Source organism: Ostrea edulis, chromosome 8, assembly GCF_947568905.1.
Source record: "Ostrea edulis chromosome 8, xbOstEdul1.1, whole genome shotgun sequence".
In the NCBI taxonomy this organism is placed as follows: Eukaryota; Metazoa; Mollusca; class Bivalvia; order Ostreida; family Ostreidae; genus Ostrea; species Ostrea edulis.
The window spans coordinates 56,635,819-56,658,640 of record NC_079171.1 but is presented as its reverse complement, the minus strand read 5'-3'; the positions used below and the strand labels follow the sequence as shown (position 1 = coordinate 56,658,640).

The 22,822-nt window shown below is 33.7% G+C and overlaps 1 protein-coding gene across 1 annotated transcript in view; it reads right to left on the bottom strand.

Moving 5' to 3' along the window:
* LOC125660887 (protein draper-like) overlaps positions 1–22,822 on the bottom strand; it is a 93,187-nt gene that overhangs the window by 23,526 nt on the left and 46,839 nt on the right. Inside the window, exons 8-11 of the mRNA XM_056146537.1 lie at positions 14,635–14,769; positions 14,236–14,370; positions 4,402–4,536; positions 3,313–3,447 (exon numbers count right to left, since the gene is read on the bottom strand). Of these exons, the coding sequence (XP_056002512.1) occupies positions 3,313–3,447; positions 4,402–4,536; positions 14,236–14,370; positions 14,635–14,769 (540 nt within the window). The remainder of the gene's footprint in view (positions 1–3,312; positions 3,448–4,401; positions 4,537–14,235; positions 14,371–14,634; positions 14,770–22,822) is intronic.

Here is a 22,822-nt window from a genome sequence, read left to right as displayed (position 1 = left end):
TCTGTTTTCAAAAACCTTCAGATTTTTGAAACAATTCAATATGTTTTACCTTTACACTCCAGCAATCAATTGACATAAGAAGTAGATAGGGTATCGGATAATTTGAGAGCCTAATGACCCCCTCTAGGTTAAAATCCTTGAAAAAACGCATATTGGAAAATGGTGTCTAAAATTCTTATCTCTGCAAATATGTTTCATTCATCATTTACATGACTAAATCACTATTTCAAGAAATATTACAGGGTGGTTTTTGAAAAACAGTTTAAAACGTTAAAGCTTCAAGTAGCAAAATACCACTTTCATTGATTATCGTAAGCTTTAGGGATCGGGCTTGAAGTTAAAAAAATCCCAACTTTACTATGGAGCTTAGCCTACCATTCTCTCACCAGAGGGCGCGCTACGCAAGCTTCACTTTCACCTCTGTTATCGTCTGATAAATAGTTCGGCTAAACACATGATATCGCTCGGACAAAATGACGTCTTTGACTCCAACAGAAAGGCACGTTTCTGTTCTTTGTGCAATGTCAGATTTTCATCATTATAATCTCGCTAGTTTTTTTTAATGTAGAGTCCATAGTTACGAAGTGAAAGTGAAATAATACATTTGACAAGACAAAGTAGTTCCATAAATATGGAGGTTGCACTAACGTAATACAGCGTTTCGATACCTACCAATGTGTTTTTAACTCATAAATGTATGTTTTATTTATGAAAATGATGCAGATTTATTTTATTTTCAAAGACGCTCTGTTTTACAAAATTCTTGTAAATTAGACGATAACAGAGGTGTTGTGGAGCGTAGCGTAACGCCCTCTGGTGAGAGATTGCTTAGCCTACGTCACATGAACACTTACATGACGTCACAATAGTTAAAAAAAATAAACTATCATGTAGTCAGATCTAGTTGGAACAAAGTGATGTAGATCAGAATGATTTTTACATTTTTAACGCTCACCCAGAGAATGCTAACTTATGCTCAAGTTACAGATTTTGGGAAATTCGAATATTTTAAAACACCCGAATTCTGCATTCCTCGCCCCTCTTGGTAATTTTTAGTTCCTGGTAATTTTTAAAAAATACGATACAGCCATGCGATGTGAGTGTCAACGGGACATGTAGTACCGCATACATTCCGAGACGTTTTAATCAAAACATCAGTGGAGGTCATGTCCGGCCAGAAAAGTGTTTTAGATAAAAGAAAATTACATTACAACACCCATGATCCATACTGTAGTACAAGAACACAAACGTACGACACCTAGGCCTAGTCTAGATAGGGCCTAAATATGTGACAAATCTGTCAGCGTATGATCTAAATTGAACACCCTCTAATCATTAGACACAACAGAGATATGCACATACATGTATATATGCACATTTATGATGGAATCGGAGGGCCTCGAAAGCGATTTTTGTCGTGTAAATAAATATAAAAATTTTGCAAGGGGGGGGGGGTTACAATGTCATATAACTTTAGATTATGCATATATTTTATTTAGATCAGGACGACATGCATCGATCGTATTATTTTCAGGTTTAAATAAATTATAAGGAAAACATAACAAAAATTTGTGACGGTCAGTGCATGAAGCACACAAAAATTAGCATCTTGTTGTGTATAGAAGATTCGATATTTCTACCCGTCATTAATGATCAGAAATCACAAAAGAAATGGCCAACAGTAGATACATTGAAAGTTGGCAACACGGTTTAACATCATAATCTGTAATATTTGCAGAAATCTCACTAAACGACTTTGTCATAACGCAATGTGTAAGCAGAGTTGTATATAACTATAAGCATGTTCTCTCCCGAGCGTTGTTTTGTATAGAACCGGCTTGTTTGTATTATTGCGATTCGTTTGTTGTTGGGTTTTTTTTTTAATTCTAATTTTTTTTTTTTTGCTTTCAATCAGTCCTAATACGGGCTACAAAATTTACCAAAATGTCATCGGGTTCGTTGCATGAATGTGTCATAACGTTCGTGACTCGTAAATAACGTTTCTAACGTTATTTGATGTGGTATGGGGAATTACCTTAATAAGAGACCCATGGACCATATCACCAACCCGAGTCAACTTCGTCTTGCTCTGGTGAGCTAAAAACAAAATTTGTTAACCTAACCTACAAAACAAATAATCCTGCTTATCTGCATAAATTTGTATGAAGTATCGAAGTCACTGGCAGCAAAAAAGAATTAGAAAAATGGCGGCCGCTTTGGATGAAACTTTATTATCAATTCTCTACTTTTGATAGCTCCTATTTATAAGCAATACAAAATAGATAATTGGACAAACACGGACCCTGGATATACCAGACGTAAGATAGGGTGCCTATGAGGAGTAAGCACCCCCTGTGGACCGGTCACACCCACCGTCAGCCCTATATCTTGATCAGGTAAACGGAGTTATCCGTAGTCAAAATCAGTGTGCCAAGAACGGCCTACCAATCGGTATGGAACATGCCAGTCAGCATTTGATCCAATGGAAGGTTGCATTGGCAAACTAGATTGTTATGACGACCATAAAAAATGCTTTAAACGGGACGAAATCCCTGAACCATCAGCTTATCTGTTTTTCCTGAATATACATTTAGTTTTTATATTGTATCGGCAAAGAAAGAAATTTTTTCAAATGATAAAGAAAATACTCGCTATGATAATGTTGGTCCCACCCTGGAATCAAAGCTTGCCCCTGAGGATCATGAAATTCACAATTTTAGTAAATGACTGCAATTCACCCTTTCTAAACAATTTAGTATCAATAGCATTAAAGAAGATGTTATTTAAATGATTTACATATATACACTATATATACCAACTTTGGCCCAACCCTGGAGTTAGAATCTCTCTCCCAGGGAATCATGAAATGCACACCTGTGGTAGAGGCTCTTCTGCGCTACATCACTATGCATTTAGTTTCTCTTATACTTTTGTAGAGAAGAGATTTGTAAAAATTGGTCAAGTTTTGACAGATTTTGCCCCACCCCTAAGGCCTCGGGGTGCAGGAGTCATGAAATTTACAAATTATGTCCCCTTGTCCTAAATATGCTTTATACCAAATTTGAGAAGAATTGTAATGGTAGTTATCCAGAAGTTAAAATGATCAATTGTTAACACGCCACGTATGACGAATTGCAAAAATCAAAAAAATCAATATCAGCTACTGGTAGCTTTGTTGAAAACAAAAACAGAATAGAAAAAGAATTTCCCCACATTCTTTATATAAACGCAATAATTATTGAGGATGTACTGATACTATGTTTTAAAACATTTATACATGATACATGATAAATGTGTTTGTTTTGAACTTACCTTCACATTTGGATCCTTTCCATTCTTCCTGGCAGCCATCTGGGCACACACCTGTTACCTTGTTGCAGGTTGTTTTTAACTTGCAGTTTCCACATTGGTGTGAACAGGTTGAGCCATAGAACCCCTCTTTACAAACTATGAAATGTAAAATTGTTTCTAGTTAATAATGCAAGGAAAAATCTTAAAAATCTTTAAACCATAAAAAAGCACACAAAGATATACACCTTAGAAGTTTACACAATAGCTTGTGCGGATCTCACGATTCTGTTTATCAGAATTTGGTTTTCTATCATAGATACAAACTTTATCCCTTTCTGTATGATTTAAAATCCACACTTTTTGAGATCAATGCATTACATTCAGAATCTAAGGTAGCTCACTACACTAAAGCTTATACTCTGTATGACACCACGTCACAAGATGGCGATTTAAATGTTTTGTGAAATTATCTTTATCGATCGATTTGTTTGTCTATCATCGTAGCTCAGTGGTTAAAGCATAGGACTGTTGAACCGCAGATCTCGAGATAAAACCCCCCAGAGTCTTTTGTTAACATGTAATAAAATTATTTTTTTGAAAATCATGTTTTTATCCAAATTTGTATATTTTTTTGCCTTTTCGGCATATATACTTATTGTATATCATCATATCTTTTATAAGTAAATAAATTCCTACTGATTTGAAAATCTATTTTTGGGTGTAGTGAGCTCCCTTAAGAGGAACAATCTTCTCTTTCATACTCCTTTCTTTTCATCCTGGACTTTTCTTTCATAGTTAGCTATTCATATGTCAATTATAAAAAAAATACTATTGACAAAGTTGTCTTATTACTTTCATACTCAGGCGAGAATTCTGTAAAAGTGGTTATTTATCCTTGGAGAAAATTACATTAATTACATGGTCATGTAATAAGAGTGTAAATTTCCCCCAAGCGTATTGTTATAAATATTTGATATGATAGATATTATATTCAGTGTACTTTTTCCCCCACGCGTAACATTGGACGTAGGAAAAACACGTACTATTCCCCAGTGTATAATACGACTTCTACAGTATCCTTATTTGTAAATATCATTGAAGGTACTATACCATCACACTGTGGTCCGTCCCAAGGATGCTCACAACCATTAGGACAAACTCCCGTTCCTTTGTTACAGTAAGCATTCAATGCACAGTGTCCACAGCTTTTATCACAGTTAGTTCCATAAAATCCATGCGCACACACTGTTGAAGGATAGAAATAATATATTAACGTTACATAATCCTTTCTAATCTAATTTCTAATCTATCCAAATGATCTGTATGTATCTATCTATCTATCTATCTATCTATCTATCTCTATATATATAGTGTGTGTGTGTTTGTGTGTGTGTACTTTGTAAACAGAATTCAGTATTTCATACAGTAAATACATCCAATGATAAAAATCAAGAAACACAAATCTCGAATAACATTTCACTGTTAGCGCTTTCGGCTTTAAGCCTCTTCAGACAGTTATGAAATGAAACACAATTGCGAAGTAGCGTCAACAAATCATCACAACGTTAGTAATTGTCCTTTGTGACGTCATAATGAATCACACTGGTAGCAATATAGTACGTGTGTACACAATATTAGACAACACTTGGAAATCAATCATATAGTTCGGTTAAATGTAAAACTTATTCGGTACCAATTTTGATGCACCAGATGCGCATTTCGACAAATTTTGTCTCTTCAGTGATGCTCAACCGAAATGTTTGAAATCCTAAATAACAATGACGTTTTAGAGCTATGATAGGCAAAAACAGTGTGCCAAAAAAGTGGAGTCAAATTCGTTCAAGGATAAGAGCTATGCGTGAGGAAATGTAGTTTCAATTTTGAACAGTTATTTTCTCGTAAGTTTTTGATTAAACAATTTTATAAAGTAGCCCTCCTTTGTAACTCTGGAAATTTCGCAGTCATTATTCATTTTATAAAATGGAAATATGTTGAAATTTCCATGACCACAATTGGCAAAATTTTCGGAACATGGTGAATTTCTGATACTTTGATCGCGAATTTGCTGCTTGTGGACGCGTACACGGGCGTTCAGTTTGCTGGTTTGTAATTTCCATATCGCTCCAACAGTTTCTTTCTGATCAGAGGAGCTTCATATGACTATTTCATAGCAGCAATCAACAGTGTTAGAAATTAAAACTTTGTCCAACTCCCCAAGGCCAACAACTTGATGATCTGTCTATTTACATCTAAGTGATATTTTGAAATTTCTATGTATCATAAGAGACTGAAAATGAAATAAAAATGCCCCCATTTATGGCAGCAATATAATTATGTAGTTGATGATGACCAAGGTTAAATTTGTACCAAAGTAGGTAAAAATCCAAGGTCAAGATCTCAAGTTAAACAAGAGGCCCATGGGCCACATCGCTCACCTGAGTCATCTTGGCCCGTATTTGAAGATTTTTCATATATTTCTATATATTATGGGTCATATATGCTGTTTCTATCGTTTGAATAAACACAGTGCCCTAAAATTTATGTATATTAACAATGCGTGTTTTAAAGTTATGTGTTCTATTTTTAGAAGCGGTTGTTCTCTGGGAAAGGCCGCTAATCATATTTTATTATGAATATGGAAACACATTATTGTTGGATTTTTTCTAGAACAAAATGATAAAACCAAATCCATAAATCTACTTATTACTTATATAGCCTACAGAATATACAAACATAAAATGTTATGTAGATTAGATTCTTTAAGTGAAACGACTTTTAATATGTATAATCATGTTAACAAATCATTATGTTTCTATACATCAGTATTGAAGTATATAAATGCAAAAGAGCATAAATTTTGTAAATTAATGTAACTTGACTGCTGTGAAGAGACCGGTATATACTATCCTTAAATATTTATCATTATAACTATACGGTCAACTTAGGAATACATTGTTTATATATTATTCCTTGAGTAATTTCTATGTTATTCTGCTGTTGATACTTCTACATCAACGTTGTATATGATATTTTTATGATTTCGAAAAATATTTGATATGATGTATTTGCATATAAATTATATATATGCCTTATATAAAATAATATTATAATAAAATACATTCAATCCAATGGGTCCCTGGCACCATTGGTGAGAATTAAGAGGGAGTATCCGAGGTAGTTTTTAATAAATGATGAAATTATAAAAAAAAATTCATTATGAATATCATAAATATACAACCTCTACATTAAGATGTGGTATGGGGATTGCCTTAGACAATTACCCTAAAGCACTTTACATGTAAAACAATGAAAACAAAAAACAATAAATTCACAGAAAAGGGAATAAAATGATACTAAAATTGAGGGTTTTTTTAATCTATCTATGTAAAACTTATACGGTACCAATTTTGATGCACCAGATGCGCATTTCGACAAAAAATGTCTCTTCAGTGATGCTCAACCGAAATGTTTGAAATCCGAAATAACTATGAAGTTTTAGATATAAATATAGCCAAAAACAGCGTGCCAAACAAGTGGAGCCAAATTCGTCCAAGGATAAGAGCTATGCATGAGGGAGATAATCCTTCATTTTGAAATGAATTTCTAAATTTTATAACAGCAATTAAATATACATCCGTATTTTCAAGCTAGTAACGAAGTACTTAGCTACTGGGCTGTAGAGATCCTCGGGGACTAACAGTCCACCAGCAGAGGCCACGACCTCGATCTTTCTATATGGGTTTTGTCTATCTTTCTATATGCATTTCATCTATCTATTTTTATATCCATTTTGTCTATCTATCCCGGTCGCACCGTGAATGCGAAATTTCCCAGTTTATTTCCCGAAGGTCGGAGTTCTCTTTTCAGGTACATTGTATCTGGCTTCGCTCTCCCGCCAATAAAATCTGGGGGCCACCAGATAACTTAAAGATTGTTGAGTGTGGCGGTAAACAGCAAACAATCAATCTAACTATCTCTCTTTCTATGTCTATCTATCTATGTATGCAAGGTGAAAATAACGAACAGTGATCAATCTCATAACTCCTATAAAGGTGAAGATTACAAACAGTGATCAATCTCATAACTCCTATAAAGGTGAAGATAACAGTGATCAATCTCATAACTCCTATTAAGGTGAAGATAACGAACAACGATCAATCTCATAACTCCTATCAAGGTGAAGATAACGGACAGTGATAAATCTCATAACTTCTATAAAGGAGAAGATAACGAACAGTGATCAATTTCATAACTCCTATAAGCAATACAAAATAGATAGTTGGGCAAACACGGTACCAATTTTGATGCACCAGATGCGGATTTCGACAAAAAATGTCTCTTCAGTGATGCTCAAGCCGAAATATTGGAAATCCGAAATAACAATAAACTAGAAAGAACTGAAAGGAAAAACATCCTACGCGCAATGATGCAGTTTTCCGTCTTTTTTATCTGTATCTGTGTATTTGGTCTATCTATCTTTCTACGTGTATTTTGTCTATCTATCTTTTTTATATTTTGTTTATTATGTACCTTTCTATGTGCATTATCTATATTTATTTATCTTTTATGTATTTTGTCTATTTATCTGTCTTTTTAAATGTATTTTGTCTATCTATATATTTATCTTTCTATACGTATTTTGTCAATCTTTCTATGTGTATTTTGTCTGACTATTTATTTTTATATTTGTATTTTGTCAATCTTTCTATGTGTATTTTGTCTGACTATCTATCATTCTATATGTATGTTGTCTTTCTTTCTATATATGTACATATATTTTGTCTATTTTTCTATATGTATATTGTCTATCTATCTTTCTTTGTGTATTTTGTCTATCTATCTTTCTCTGATTATTTTGTCTACCTATCTTTCTATATGTATTTTGTCTGTTTTCTATATGTGTTTTGTCTGTTTATCTTTCTATGTGTAATTTGTCTGTCTATCTTTCTATACGTATTTTGTCTATCCATCTTTCTCTATGTATTTTCTTTGTCTATTTTTCTATGTGTATTTTGTTTGTCTATCTTTCTATGTGTATTTTGTCTATCTATCTTTCTATGTGTATATTGTCTATCTAACTTTCTATATGTATTTTGTCTTTGTGTCTTTCTATGCGTATTTTTTCTATTTTTCTATGTGTATTTTGTCTGTCTATCTTTCTACGTGTATTTTGTCTGTCTGTCTTTCTCTATGTATTTTGTTTGTCTATCTTTCTATGTGTATTTTGTCTATCTATTTTTCTATGTGTATTTTGTTTGTCTATCTTTCTATGTGTATTGTGTCCATCTACTTCTCTATGTGTATTTTGTCACTCTATCTTTCTATGTGTATTTTGTCTGTCTTTCTTTCTATCTGTATTTCGTCTATTTCTCTATGTGTATTTTGTCTATCTATCTTTCTATGTGTATTTTGTCGATCTTTCCCTGTGTATTTTGTCTGTCTATTTTTCTATGTGTGTTTTGTCTGTCTATCTTTCTATGTGCATTTTGTCTGTCAATCTTTCTATTTCTACTTTGTCTTTCTTTCTATGTATGTATTTTGTCTATTTTTCTAAATGTATTTTGTCTATCTATCTTTCTATGTGTAATTTGTCTGTCTATCTTTCTATACGTATTTTGTCTATCCATCTTTCTCTATGTATTTTCTTTGTCTATTTTTCTATGTGTATTTTGTTTGTCTATCTTTCTATGTGTATTTTGTCTATCTATCTTTCTATGTGTATATTGTCTATCTAACTTTCTATATGTATTTTGTCTTTGTGTCTTTCTATGCGTATTTTGTCTATCTTTCTATGTGTATTTTGGCTATCTATCTTTCTATGTGTATTTTTTCTATTTTTCTATGTGTATTTTGTCTGTCTATCTTTCTACGTGTATTTTGTCTGTCTGTCTTTCTCTATGTATTTTGTTTGTCTATCTTTCTATGTGTATTTTGTCTATCTATTTTTCTATGTGTATTTTGTTTGTCTATCTTTCTATGTGTATTGTGTCCATCTACTTCTCTATGTGTATTTTGTCACTCTATCTTTCTATGTGTATTTTGTCTGTCTTTCTTTCTATCTGTATTTCGTCTATCTATTTCTCTATGTGTATTTTGTCTATCTATCTTTCTATGTGTATTTTGTCGATCTTTCCCTGTGTATTTTGTCTGTCTATTTTTCTATGTGTTTTGTCTGTCTATCTTTCTATGTGCATTTTGTCTGTCAATCTTTCTCTTTCTACTTTGTCTTTCTTTCTATATATGTATTTTGTCTATTTTTCTAAATGTATTTTGTCTATCTATCTTTCTATGTGTAATTTGTCTGTCTATCTTTCTATACGTATTTTGTCTATCCATCTTTCTCTATGTATTTTCTTTGTCTATTTTTCTATGTGTATTTTGTTTGTCTATCTTTCTATGTGTATTTTGTCTATCTATCTTTCTATGTGTATATTGTCTATCAAACTTTCTATATGTATTTTGTCTTTGTGTCTTTCTATGCGTATTTTGTCTATCTTTCTATGTGTATTTTGGCTATCTATCTATGTGTATTTTTTCTATTTTTCTATGTGTATTTTGTCTGTCTATCTTTCTACGTGTATTTTGTCTGTCTGTCTTTCTCTATGTATTTTGTTTGTCTATCTTTCTATGTGTATTTTGTCTATCTATTTTTCTATGTGTATTTTGTTTGTCTATCTTTCTATGTGTATTGTGTCCATCTACTTCTCTATGTGTATTTTGTCACTCTATCTTTATATGTGTATTTTGTCTGTCTTTCTTTCTATCTGTATTTCGTCTATCTATTTCTCTATGTGTATTTTGTCTATCTATCTTTCTATGTGTATTTTGTCGATCTTTCCCTGTGTATTTTGTCTGTCTATTTTTCTATGTGTTTTGTCTGTCTATCTTTCTATGTGCATTTTGTCTGTCAATCTTTCTCTTTCTACTTTGTCTTTCTTTCTATATATGTATTTTGTCTATTTTTCTAAATGTATTTTGTCTATCTATCTTTCTATGTGTAATTTGTCTGTCTATCTTTCTATACGTATTTTGTCTATCCATCTTTCTCTATGTATTTTCTTTGTCTATTTTTCTATGTGTATTTTGTTTGTCTATCTTTCTATGTGTATTTTGTCTATCTATCTTTCTATGTGTATATTGTCTATCTAACTTTCTATATGTATTTTGTCTTTGTGTCTTTCTATGCGTATTTTGTCTATCTTTCTATGTGTATTTTGGCTATCTATCTTTCTATGTGTATTTTTTCTATTTTTCTATGTGTATTTTGTCTGTCTATTTTTCTATGTGTATTTTGTTTGTCTATCTTTCTATATGTATTTTGTCTATCTATCTTTCTATGTGTATTCTGTCTATCTTTCTATGTGTATTTTGTCTATCTATCCTTCTCTGTGTATTTTGTCTATTTATCTTCCTATGTGTATTTTGTTTGTCTATCTTTCTCTATTTATTTTGTCTATCTTTCTATGTGTATTTTGTCTGTCTATCTTTCTATGTGTATTTTTTCTATCTAACTTTCTATGTGTATTTTGTCTGTCTATCTTTGTATACGTATTTTGTCTCTGTTTTTATATGTGAATTTTGTCTGTCTATCTTTCTTTACGTATTTTTTCTATCTTTCTCTGTTTCTTTTATCTATCTATCTTTCTATGTGTATTTTGTTTGTCTATCTTTCTATGTGTATTTTGTCTTTCTATGCGTATTTTGTCTATCTTTCTCTGTCTATTTTGTCTTTCTATCTTTCTCTGTGTATTTTGTGAATCTGTCTTTGTATGTGTATTTTATCTCTCTATCTTTCTGTGTGTATTTTGTCTATCTATTTTTCTATATGTATTTTGTCTGTCTATCTTTCTATGTGTATTTTGTCTATCTATCTTTCTATGTGTATTCTGTCTATCTCTCTCTGTGTATTTTGTCTATCTTTCCCTGTGTATTTTGTCAGTCTATATTTCTATGTGTATTTTGTCTATCTTTCTTTGTATGTGTATTTTGTCTATTTCTCTATGTGTATTTTGTCTATCTATCTTTCTCTGTGTATTTTGTCTTTCTATCTTTTTTATATTTTGTTTATTATGTACCTTTCTATGTGCATTATGTATATTTATTTATCTTTTATGTATTCTATCTATTTACCTGTCTTTTTAAATGTATTTTGTCTATCTATATATCTATCTTTCTATGCGTATTTTGTCAATCTTTCTATGTGTATTTTGTCGGACTATTTATCTTTATATTTGTATTTTGTCAATCTTTCTATGCGTATTTTGTCTGCCTATCTATCTGTGGGTATTTTTCTATCTATCTATCTTTCTAAGTTTATTTTTTTCTATCTTTCTACATGTATTTTGTCTGTCTATCTTTCTATATCTGTTTTATCTGTCTATCTTTCTATCTGTAATTTGTCTATCTATCTTTCTCTGTGTATTTTGTCTTTCTATCTTTCTATGTGTATTTTGTCTGTCTATTTTTCTATGTGTATTTTGTCTATCTATCTTTCTATGCGTATTTTGTCTGCCTATCTTTCTATATGTATTTTATCTGTTTTCTATATGTGTTTTGTCTGTTTATCTTTCTATGTGTATTTTGTTTGTCTATCTTTCTCTGTGTATTTTGTCTATCTATCTTTCTATATGTATTTTGTTTGTCTATCTTTGTATGTGTATTTTGTCTGTGTATTTTCTATCTGTATTTATTTTGTCTATCTTTCTATGTGTATTTTGTCTATCTATCTTTGTATGTGTATTTTGTTTATCTATTTTTCTATGTTTATTTGTCTATCTCTCTATGTGTATTTTGTCTATCTATCTTTCTATGTGTATTTTGTCTATCTTTCCCTGTGTATTTTGTCTGTCTATTTTTCTATGTGTATTTTGTCTCTATTTTTCTATGTGTATTTTGTCTGTCAATCTTTCTATTTCTATTTTGTCTATCTTTCTGTATGTATTTTGTTTATTTTTCTATCTGTATTTTGTTTATCTTTCTCTATGTATTTTGTTTATCTTTCTATATGCAAGGTGAAGATAACGAACAGTGATCAATCTCATAACTCCTACAAGCAATACAAAATAGATAGTTGGGCAAACACGAACCCCTGGACACACCAGAGGTGGGATCAGGTGCCTAGGAGGAGTAAACATCCCCTGTTGACCGGTCACACCCGCCGTGAGCCCCATATCCTGATCATGTAAACGGAGTTATATACGTATTTTTGTTTCTCTATCTTTCTCTATGCATTTTGTCTTTCTCTATATATCTTTACATAAGTATTTTTTCTATCTATCTTTTTCTTTATCAAGTTTGTCTGTAGATCTTTGTGTAGTATGTCTGTCTATCTATTGCTCTATGCTTATTTTATTTATCTATCTACATTTATGTATGTGTTTTGTCTATTTATCTATATATTTACTATATATCTATCTGTTTCATAATGTATCTATTTATCTACCTGGTATTCATCCATCAATGTTTTTCAGCGTCTATTTATTTGTCTGTGTCTCTGCACGTCTATTTCACTGGAAGAGGACGTAAACAGTTTTTAGAACTACAATTACATGCGTTCAAATTCAATCTGCCTTTCCATTCATTCTCTCTCTCTCTCTCTCTCTCTCTCTCTCTCTCTCTCTCTCTCTCTGAAAAAAGATGTTTACATCATATTTATGCTTACATAAAAGAATATGATAAATATGAAATGTAGACAATATACTTTACATGTATGTTATTAAGTTCGTATTTCAAAATGAATATGTTGTGTGAAAATATCCATGTAACCTATTTCCCATATGTATACAACAGTGATATATGTGTGAATTGAAAAATTCTAAATATTTTTTTTAAATCAACAGTACACATTTGAGAGTTTCTAAGTTTGCCGATTATTGTATGCTTATGAATATCATGTTCATTTGTATGATATCACTTCCAAAGTTCATAGATATATATTGTTGAGGGTTATCATAATATAGAGATGGTGAAGATATTATCTAATTAGATTTGCTTTAATTTACTACCAATACCCGATTTCTAGATCGAGTTGTGTAGAGTATATATATATATAGAAATATAAATATATAAATTGGTATGTCTTGCATTAGAGGCCATATGTACTGTAGAAATGTGATAACTTTTGACCAATTGTTTAATTTTGATGAGAGAAGTGGGTTTTTTTATTACTTGTCAATAGAATGAGTTATATTTCCCTTTTATGTTGACTGTAACAAGATTTACCTTTTCTTTCCTATGTACATGTGTTTATATTTATATAAAGTAAACAACGGACTTTTTATTTTCATCAAAATAGTTTCACATCACTTTCTATTAAATTTATAGCATTATTCTTAAACACTTGAACATGAAAGATAAAAATAACAAACAGTGATCAATCTCATAACTCCTATAAGCAATACAAAATAAATAGTTGGGCAAACATGGACCCCTGGACACACCAGAGGTGGGATCAAGTGCTTAGGAGGAGTAAGCATTCCCTGTCGACAGGTCACACCCGCCGTGAGCCCCATATCCTGATCAGGTAAACGGAGTTATCTGTAGTTAAAATCAGTGTGCCAAGAACGACCTAACAATCGTCATGAAACACGTCAGACAGTCAGACAGCATTTGACCCAATGATATGTTGTATTGACGAACTAGATCGATATACCGACGATAGAATTTGCGAAATACTGACTTCAATTGAGACTGTTGAAACCCCTGTACCATTACATCAATGAGTATGCATTCAATTACATATATTATTCAATCAACAATCTTCTCACGATTTTGTTAAAATCTTCTGAAACTTTTACATAAAAATTTAGACACACAAGAGTTACTTAATTTATATAAATAAACATATAGAAATTGAAAATGAAAATTCCATGCAGTACCTTTTCAACCGATACGCCGGTGCCTGGGAAAATAATGATTAATTTATATTGGCCTTAGAATATGTACCATGACATTTGTTTCCACTCCATCCATGCTGGCAATCAGACAAGCATATTCCAGACCTGCTGTTGCAGTCTTCCACCTTCGTACACTTTCCACATTGTTGTAGACAGTTTGATCCGTAATAACCTGTTTCACAATCTGTTCAATGCAAGGTGAAGATAACGAACAGTGATCAATCTTTAAGATATATATATATATGAATGAATGAATGATAGGCATTGTATGAACCTACTGAGAGGTGAAGATAACGAACAGTGATCAACTTGATACAACTAGAAAACAAAGGTCAATAGAAACAATTAAAATGATGAGCATCATTCAACAAATGTTTTGGTTTTTTAAAAGCTATCGTTGAAGATACGTGCAAATTCTAGAAAGGTTCTAACGGGAACCATTTCTTACCATCACACAATGCCCCGGTCCAGTGCTCCTGACATCCATCAGGACAGACAGATGTTTCATTGTTACACGTAGTACCAATCTTACAAAATCCACACTGTCCGGTACATTTTGGTCCAAAGAAGTCATCTGCGCATACTGTTGACAAATGAAAGGTGAAGATAACGAATAGTGATCAATCGCATAATTCCTATAAGCAATACAAAATAGATATTTGGGCAAACATGGACCCCTTGGCACACCAGAGGTTGGATCGGGTGCCTAGGAGGAGTAAGCACTCCTATATCCTAATAAGGTAAACAGAGTTATCCGTAGTCAAAATGAATGTGCCAAGAACGGCCTAACAATATTGATATGAAACATGTCAGACAACATTTGACCCAATGTTAGGTTGTGTTGACGAACTAGATCGTTATAACGACAATCGAGATTATTTGAGTTTATATCAAATAGTCCGTATTGATTTTGATACACCCTGTAGGTCGGGTCTACGTGACTTTAGCGGCTAGATGGTACAAGTTAATTTGTATGCACTACGTCACACTCGGTACTCCCTGTGATCGAACCCATTCATTACACTTTTTCCAACCGAAGCAGCAACTGGGTTCTTGTATTAGAGGCGGAAACCAAGCACCTGGCCGAAGTTTTTTCTCCCCTTTTTGGATTTATTCCCTACACATAGCTTTTTGACAATTTTTTCCTGCATTAGGAATGCCACCTAAAAAACGAGCAACGACCCAGAGATCCCCGGCCAGGGGGGCCGGGATGAAACGTAATCGTCGGACAACAGCTCACAGGCCCCTGAGGAGGTCCCTCGATTCCCAATCGATAATACATGTACACCGGATAACCCGGGTGAGTCTTGCAATTTTTTGTTGAACCAAGCGGCATATTTACCCTTGACTTTACCTTGTCAAATTACATCTACATGCGATGATATCGGCAGTCATGTCCCGCTTAAACTCAAGCAAAAAATATGGGGGGGGGGGGATTTTTTTATCTGTCTGTCCTACTCATATCTGCTACAGAATTGGAGCAATTTGAGTCCCACGGGGATTTACAACTTGTCAATGGCAACCTATGCGTAGTCAAGCGCCAACTTAACTCCTTTTTTAGCATAGAAAAGTGGACATCAGCCTTCATGATTTACATGAGCATTGTACTTCAACATAGTCAAACGGCCCAAGAAATGCTTAAGTACATGCGAGATATAAGGCTTGCAGCTAATCGTTCACAAAATTGGCAAAAGTATGACGACCAATTCCGACTCCGTAAGGCCTCCAACCCTTTTATGTCTTGGGGCAAAATTCAGAGCGAATTCTGGTTGATGTACATAAACAACCAATCAAATTTCTCTCATCCCTAGAAGGTGTCAAGCGGTTTATAGGTGTCTCAATATATCAAGACTATCTTACCAATTATTTGTTAAAGTATTTCGTGCTTTAACATCAGTATGTCGCTAGCCTTTTTTTTAAAATCATGTCTTATTTTTTATACCCCCGCAACAAGTTGTGGGGGGGGGGGGGGGGGGTATACTGGAATCGGGTTGTCCGTCCGTCCGTCTGTAGACGCAATGGTTTCCGGGCTCTAAACCATTATCCTTTCCACCTACCATCACCATATCATATATATGGACTACCCATGGGATGAAGATGTTCCCTATCGATTTTGGGGTCAAAAGGTCAAAGGTCAAGCGCACTGGACATCAAAGTAGCAATATGGTTTCCATTTAAATTCTTTAACGGCTTTTTTCATCGCATGGAGATGCTGTGTTCCTAGATACCTTTTGGATCATAATACTGAAGTTTTACCTATTACCAACACCCTTTGGGAGATTGGGGTAAGCGGGAGGTATTCTTAGTGAGCATTGCTCACAGTACCTCTTGTTTCAGCAGCCTTTTCATTGGCATTTTTACGGTTTGCGCAGTCAGTAAGTTTTGTCATCATCGATTCCACAAGTTTCTCAAAACCAGCTAGGTCAAGCGTTGGTATTTTTACATAGGTCCAAGACCAACCAAACCGGCAAACCCCTAGTTTGTCAAATTATCTGCCCAACACTACTAATTAAGGCATATTTATAGCCCCCTCCCATTACTTATATATTGCTCTTTTCATGCGGATGGCACTCCTACGACACGTTTTCAGTACCGAGAAGATATTGGCATGTTGCCCATAGTTGCATGATAAAAATTCATGGCTAACCAGGTTAGAGGTTTGTACATTGGACACAACCATGTCATCAAGGCTACTGAGATTGAGTTGTTCCGAACAGATGGCACTTGTCTGTATGTCGGTCCTGGGAAATCAATTATTTCTCAACAATATCAAGCGGCCTTGGAATTGTTTTCTTCTTTTTCTTCAAATGTCAAGGTTTTTCTTACCCGCCGCACAAGTAATTTATCATTTCGTGCTTGTTGCTGTTTGCCAATTGTGCGTTTACTGTAATTTTTGTGCAACTCCAGTTTCAAGTACTGTGGTTTGGTCAAATGACTTATTCTTATCCATGTAATTCTTTTTTATTGTATTTTGAGTTTCACTCAGTTTTTAATCCTACAAGTTTTTTGTGGGGGACATTGTTCCAATGTCTGTGGCCGAACTGGGGAGTCGGTAATGGTATGTGATGACTGTTTCTGCTCCAAAACCTGGTTGTTTTCCCCACCTGCTTCTAAAGCAGGGGGCAATTTACAGTACTAAAAGTCGTACAAGTTAAAACAAGTAAACTAATAGTGGGGCCACCACCGGGGACGGTTGGGCCCACATCCACCTCACTTCAGTGAGGGGATGCTACAGTCTGATGCATGTTTGGGGCTTATGTCCAACATGATAATGTACATACCAGGTAGCACTGCAGGAGACAGGGTGAGAAGGGCGGGTCTCGCTTACCTCCTTAGAACGCTGGCGTCCGTTCAGGTCTCGGCACTGAATGTTTTACTCGGGCCCCCCAGTGTACCCCTTACCAGTTAAGTTAAACTGGCTCACTGGGCGACTCCCCACTTACCCCACAAAATTTTCACATGTGGCCGATATTGTCCATTTCAGTATATCCCGAATGTGTCATTGCTGTTATATGAATAAATTGGTAAACGTTGCTTGTGTCTGTTATTCACTGCAATGAGTCATGGACTGTTATTACAGCCAGTTTTTTGGTTTTATCTATCAGGCGGATTCTTTAATTAATAGAGTTTGTTTGTCAGTACCTTTCCTCGATTTAAAAACCGACCGCAAACAGAACAAGCTCTAGCATATCGAATCAGTTGAGAGATATAAACACCATATGCCAGTGAGAATCAAATATTGCTACATAAATATGGGAAGTTGACAATAAAGAAGCTGAATACATCCCGTTTGGTTTGGATGACTGATCACTAGAAATGAATAATTGCGTTATTATTTTTTGTTAAAGAAGCAACTATCTTTAATGTCAAAAGTCTAATCTTAATTATCGTGAGAAATGGCAGTGTAAACTGGTGAAAACTCATAATGTTGTTGATTTGAGAAAAGCTTTGCGATTTAAAATAGATAGATAGATATAGATAGATAGATAGATATAGAGATAGATAGATAGATAGATAGATAGATAGATAGATATGAAATATTATCATTGATATATATATATATATATATATATATATATATATATATATATATATTTGAAATCCGAAATAACAATGAAGTTTTAGAGCTATTACAGCCAGAAACAGCGTGCCAAAAAAGTGGAGTCAAATTCGTTTAAGGATAAGAGCTATGCATGAGGGAGATAATCCTTAATTTTGAAATGAATTTCTAGATTTTATAACAGCAATGAAATATACATCCGTATTTTCAAGCTAGTAACGAAGTACTTAGCTACTGGACTGTAGAAACCCTCGGGGACTAACAGTCCACCAGCAGAGGCCTCGACACAGGGGTAATAATGTAAAACTTATACGGTACCAATTTTGATGCACCAGATGCGCATTTCGACAAATAATGTCTCTTGAGTGATGCTCAACCGAAATATTTGAAATCCGAAATAACAATGAAGTTTTAGAGCTATTACAGCCAAAAAGAGCGTGCCAAAAAAGTGGAGTCAAATTCGTCTAAGGATAAGAGCTATGCATGAGGGAGATAATCCTTAATTCTGAAATGAATTTCTAAATTTTATTATAGCAATTCAATATATATCCATATTTTCCAGCTAGTAACGAAGTACTTATCTACTGGGCTGTAGAGACTCTCGGGGACTAACAGTCCACCAGCAGAGGCCTCGACACAGGGGTAATAATGTAAAACTGATACAGTATCAATTTTGATGCACCAGATGCGAATTTCGACAAATAATATCTCTTGAGTGATGCTCAACCGAAATATTTGAAATCCGAAATAACATAAAGTTTTAGAGCCATTACAGGCAAAAAGAGCGTGCCAAAAAAGTGGAGTCAAATTCGTCTGAGGATAAGAGCTATGCATGAGGGAGATAATCCTTAATTTTGAAATGAATTTCTAAATTTTATAACAGCAATTCAATATATATCCGTATTTTCAAGCTAGTAACGAAGTACTTAGCTACTGGGCTGTAGAGACCCTCGGGGACTAACAGTCCACCAGCAGAGGCCTCGACACAGGGGTCATAATGTAAAACTTATACAGTACCAATTTTGATGCACCAGATGCGCATTTCGACAAATAATGTCTCTTGAGTGATGCTCAACCGAAATATTTGAAATCCGAAATAACAATGAAGTTTTAGAGCTATTACAGCCAGAAACAGCGTGCCAAAAAAAGTGGAGTTAAATTCGTCTAAGGATAAGAGCTATGCATGAGGGAGATAATCCTTAATTTTGAAATGAATTACTAAATTTTATAACAGCAATGAAATATACATCCGTATTTTCAAGCTAGTAAAGAAGTACTTAGCTGCTGGGCTATATATAGAAAGGGGGAGGGATCTGTTGAATTATAGTTCTCTAGGCTATAATAGTATACATACTATTAGAAAATTTCAATTTCGGTGACCTAAGAAATATATCAAACCTGAGGTTTCGTGGTTCACACAAACATGTAGGTTAACAAAACCTTTTTTAAAAATTATGTAGATTAATCACAAGCCTGCATGTGCCCCTCATAGGCAAATGTATGTATTGTACATGTATGTATAAGTAAGATATGCATACTACACGTATGCCCTTCTCTTGACCCACATTTTGTAAATAAAACAGATATGATGAGTCTATGGCAGTTTATGAAAACAAATGTCATCTGATATTGCAATGTATAATGTATAGTTTTAAAACATCAGTATTTAAATTCTCACTGAGTATGTGTTGACACACACTTTCAAAATTCACATTGTCTGACACAGTCTAATTGCTCAATGGTACAAGAGGTCTAACTGCGCGAATATCATTTATGATGATTTTTTTTCTAGGCATCAGCCTGAGGACCAATGGAGGTTAGAAAGGACCAGTGCAGGTTGAAGTGGGTTTCACGTCAACAAGTTCAACTGCAAGAGAGGTGCCATATTTTCTTTAGTTAGATTTTAAAAAATCATTTTAACACCAGACAGCATTTGTAAAGACAATTCTGAGCATATTAGATATTCATTTGTTTTTGCTATATTTAAATATATATCCATCTATATTTTAAACAGGTACTCCATTTAAAGTGATGACATATTCCCTACACCCCCACAACTCCACAAATTTAAAAATGTTTGATCAAGTTCCAAAGATTAAAGAACTACTGCAAAATTTGGGACTTAGATGACATGAATTCACTTATGAGCTCAGAGCAGTGGATGTTGTACAACGTACTTTGAACTAAATTGTGAATTTAAGGGAAAAGAAGCACATGTACTCGTGTATTACATGCACATGCCTTTTGAAAGACAAGAATATGGCATAGATGTAAAGGAAATTTCACTGCTGATTATTCTTTCTTAGATATATTAGTAAAAAATGTGCACATGATAGAATAACAATTTTATAAATATCAGAATTTTAGAAAAGTTTCATAATGAAACTAATTCACCCCCTCCCTTATACATACAGTGAACATAGACCTTCACCTGGGGAAAATTACAGTTAGTTAATGCAATATACATGCATTCTCAGCTATCCAATAGTGAGTTTTTGGTTCATTGTAAAACTACAATTAGGAATCTTAAACTTATGAAAGACACACCTATCTGTGAGGGCAAGATGGCTCAGATGGACTTAGTGATCCATGGGCAGTCAATGGGTCTCTTTCCATAGATATTAATCATTTATTGAAATATGAAATGGTTGTTTAAATATATATTTAAATATATTTGGTGTATTATATTGTATAGTGATATCAATTTTTATCAAAGAATAGGTACAGGTAATGTATTGGGTCCAGTTATTACAAGAAATTGTATGAAAAATAAATAAATATTTAGGTTATCATTGTGAGTGCAAAAAGGTCAACTGCAATGGCACCCATTATAGATTATTCTTAAATGCCTCATAGAAACTTCTAGTATTGTGATGTTAAATGCTCAAAGTAGTAATTTGGGAATGCTTAATCATTTAAGCTATGGCAAGGTCAGTAGTTTATCTCTGCTGACGGTATCTCTTAAAATTCATTTCCTGAAAGGAGGATGTAGGGTTAAAAAATCTGACAGTTTCATATTTAAACTAATTTGGTATATTTTTTTTTTCTATTCAATATTTTAGATACTAATTGACTTATTGTAAAAATGAAATAAAACCAGAAATTTTATGAGCAAAATTTTTTGGGGGGGGGTCAAAAAAATTATGCCTGATAGTGTTTGAGAAACGCCATATTTGGCCAATTGCCTAGTCGAATGATCCCAATGTTTTCCTTAAATGCATTTTGTTAATGTTGATTTTTGTTTTATCTGTTGATATTTACTTTACATAACTACAGACTATGGACAAAAGTATCGGAACGGTTTACGTGGTGTTGCACAAGAATGAAACTGTTCGCGTTATTTACGGCAGGCATTTTCAGTGTAGATACGATTTGACACTACACCTTAGGTATTTTCATAATGATGATGACTTCCTGTTTACACTAACTACGTTATTTTTGTCGTCTGCAATCATAAAGTAAGTAAAGACCTCTCCAAACAACATGACCTCGAAACATAAATATGCATCAGATGGTGTCAAACAGTCAGTTGCTGCATTAGTTCAGAGTGGAAATTCTTTTCAGAAAGTTGCAGATATGTTAGATATGGCTAAAACATCTGTGCATCGAATTTACAGAAATTTCTCTGAACGAGGAACTGTAAAACAGCCCCTGAAACAGGTCGCAAGAAAAGTCTCAGCGATCGTGACGGAAGGAAAATTTTACGACAAGTGAAGGCTAGCAGGAAAACTCCATTGGCCGATGTGACGAATAATTTTAACAATAATGAAAACAGAAATGTATCCAAAAAGACAGTGTGGCGTATTCTTAAGAATCAGAGGTATAGTCGATGTGTCTGTAAGAAAAAAATCAGGATTTCCTCTGTAAACAGAGAAGAGTAGCATGGTGTCGAGCCAAATCAACGTGGACAAACGATGACAGGAAAAAAATCGTTTTTTCAGACGAGAGTCAAATTGTTATTGGTAGTGATAACAAAGTGTATATCTGGAGAAAAAGTGACGGAGCCTTTAGACCAGAATGTATTTCACTTGTAGAAAACAAGAAACTTACCATGATGGTTTGGGGTTGCATAACCTATCATGGCGTCGGCACATTAACACGTGTGGAGGGGAGCATCAATTCAGATAAATATATTCGGCTAGTAATAGCAAGACACTTTCCTGACAATAATTATATATTTCAAGATAATAATGTACCAGTTCATCCTTCTAGGGCTACTAAAACATTCATAGAATATAACCATATCAACACGATGGAGTGGCCGGCACAAAACCCAGATATAAACATTATAGAAAATTTATGGTTAAAGATTAAAAAAAAGATAGAGCAATTAATGGATGAGATTACATCTGTGGAACAATTATATGATAAAATTTATTCAATTTGGACCCGTTTCGATTGTGAAACTATTAAAGATTTGTACCAATCCCATCCCCAAGAGAATCACTGCAGTACGGAGAGCCAAAGGCTATATCACAAAATATTAAAGTAAGTTTTGATGAATAACGTATTTTTTGGACATGGAGATACAAAATTGTCTTCTCTTTAAAATAGTGGCAATTTAGTTTTGGTATTC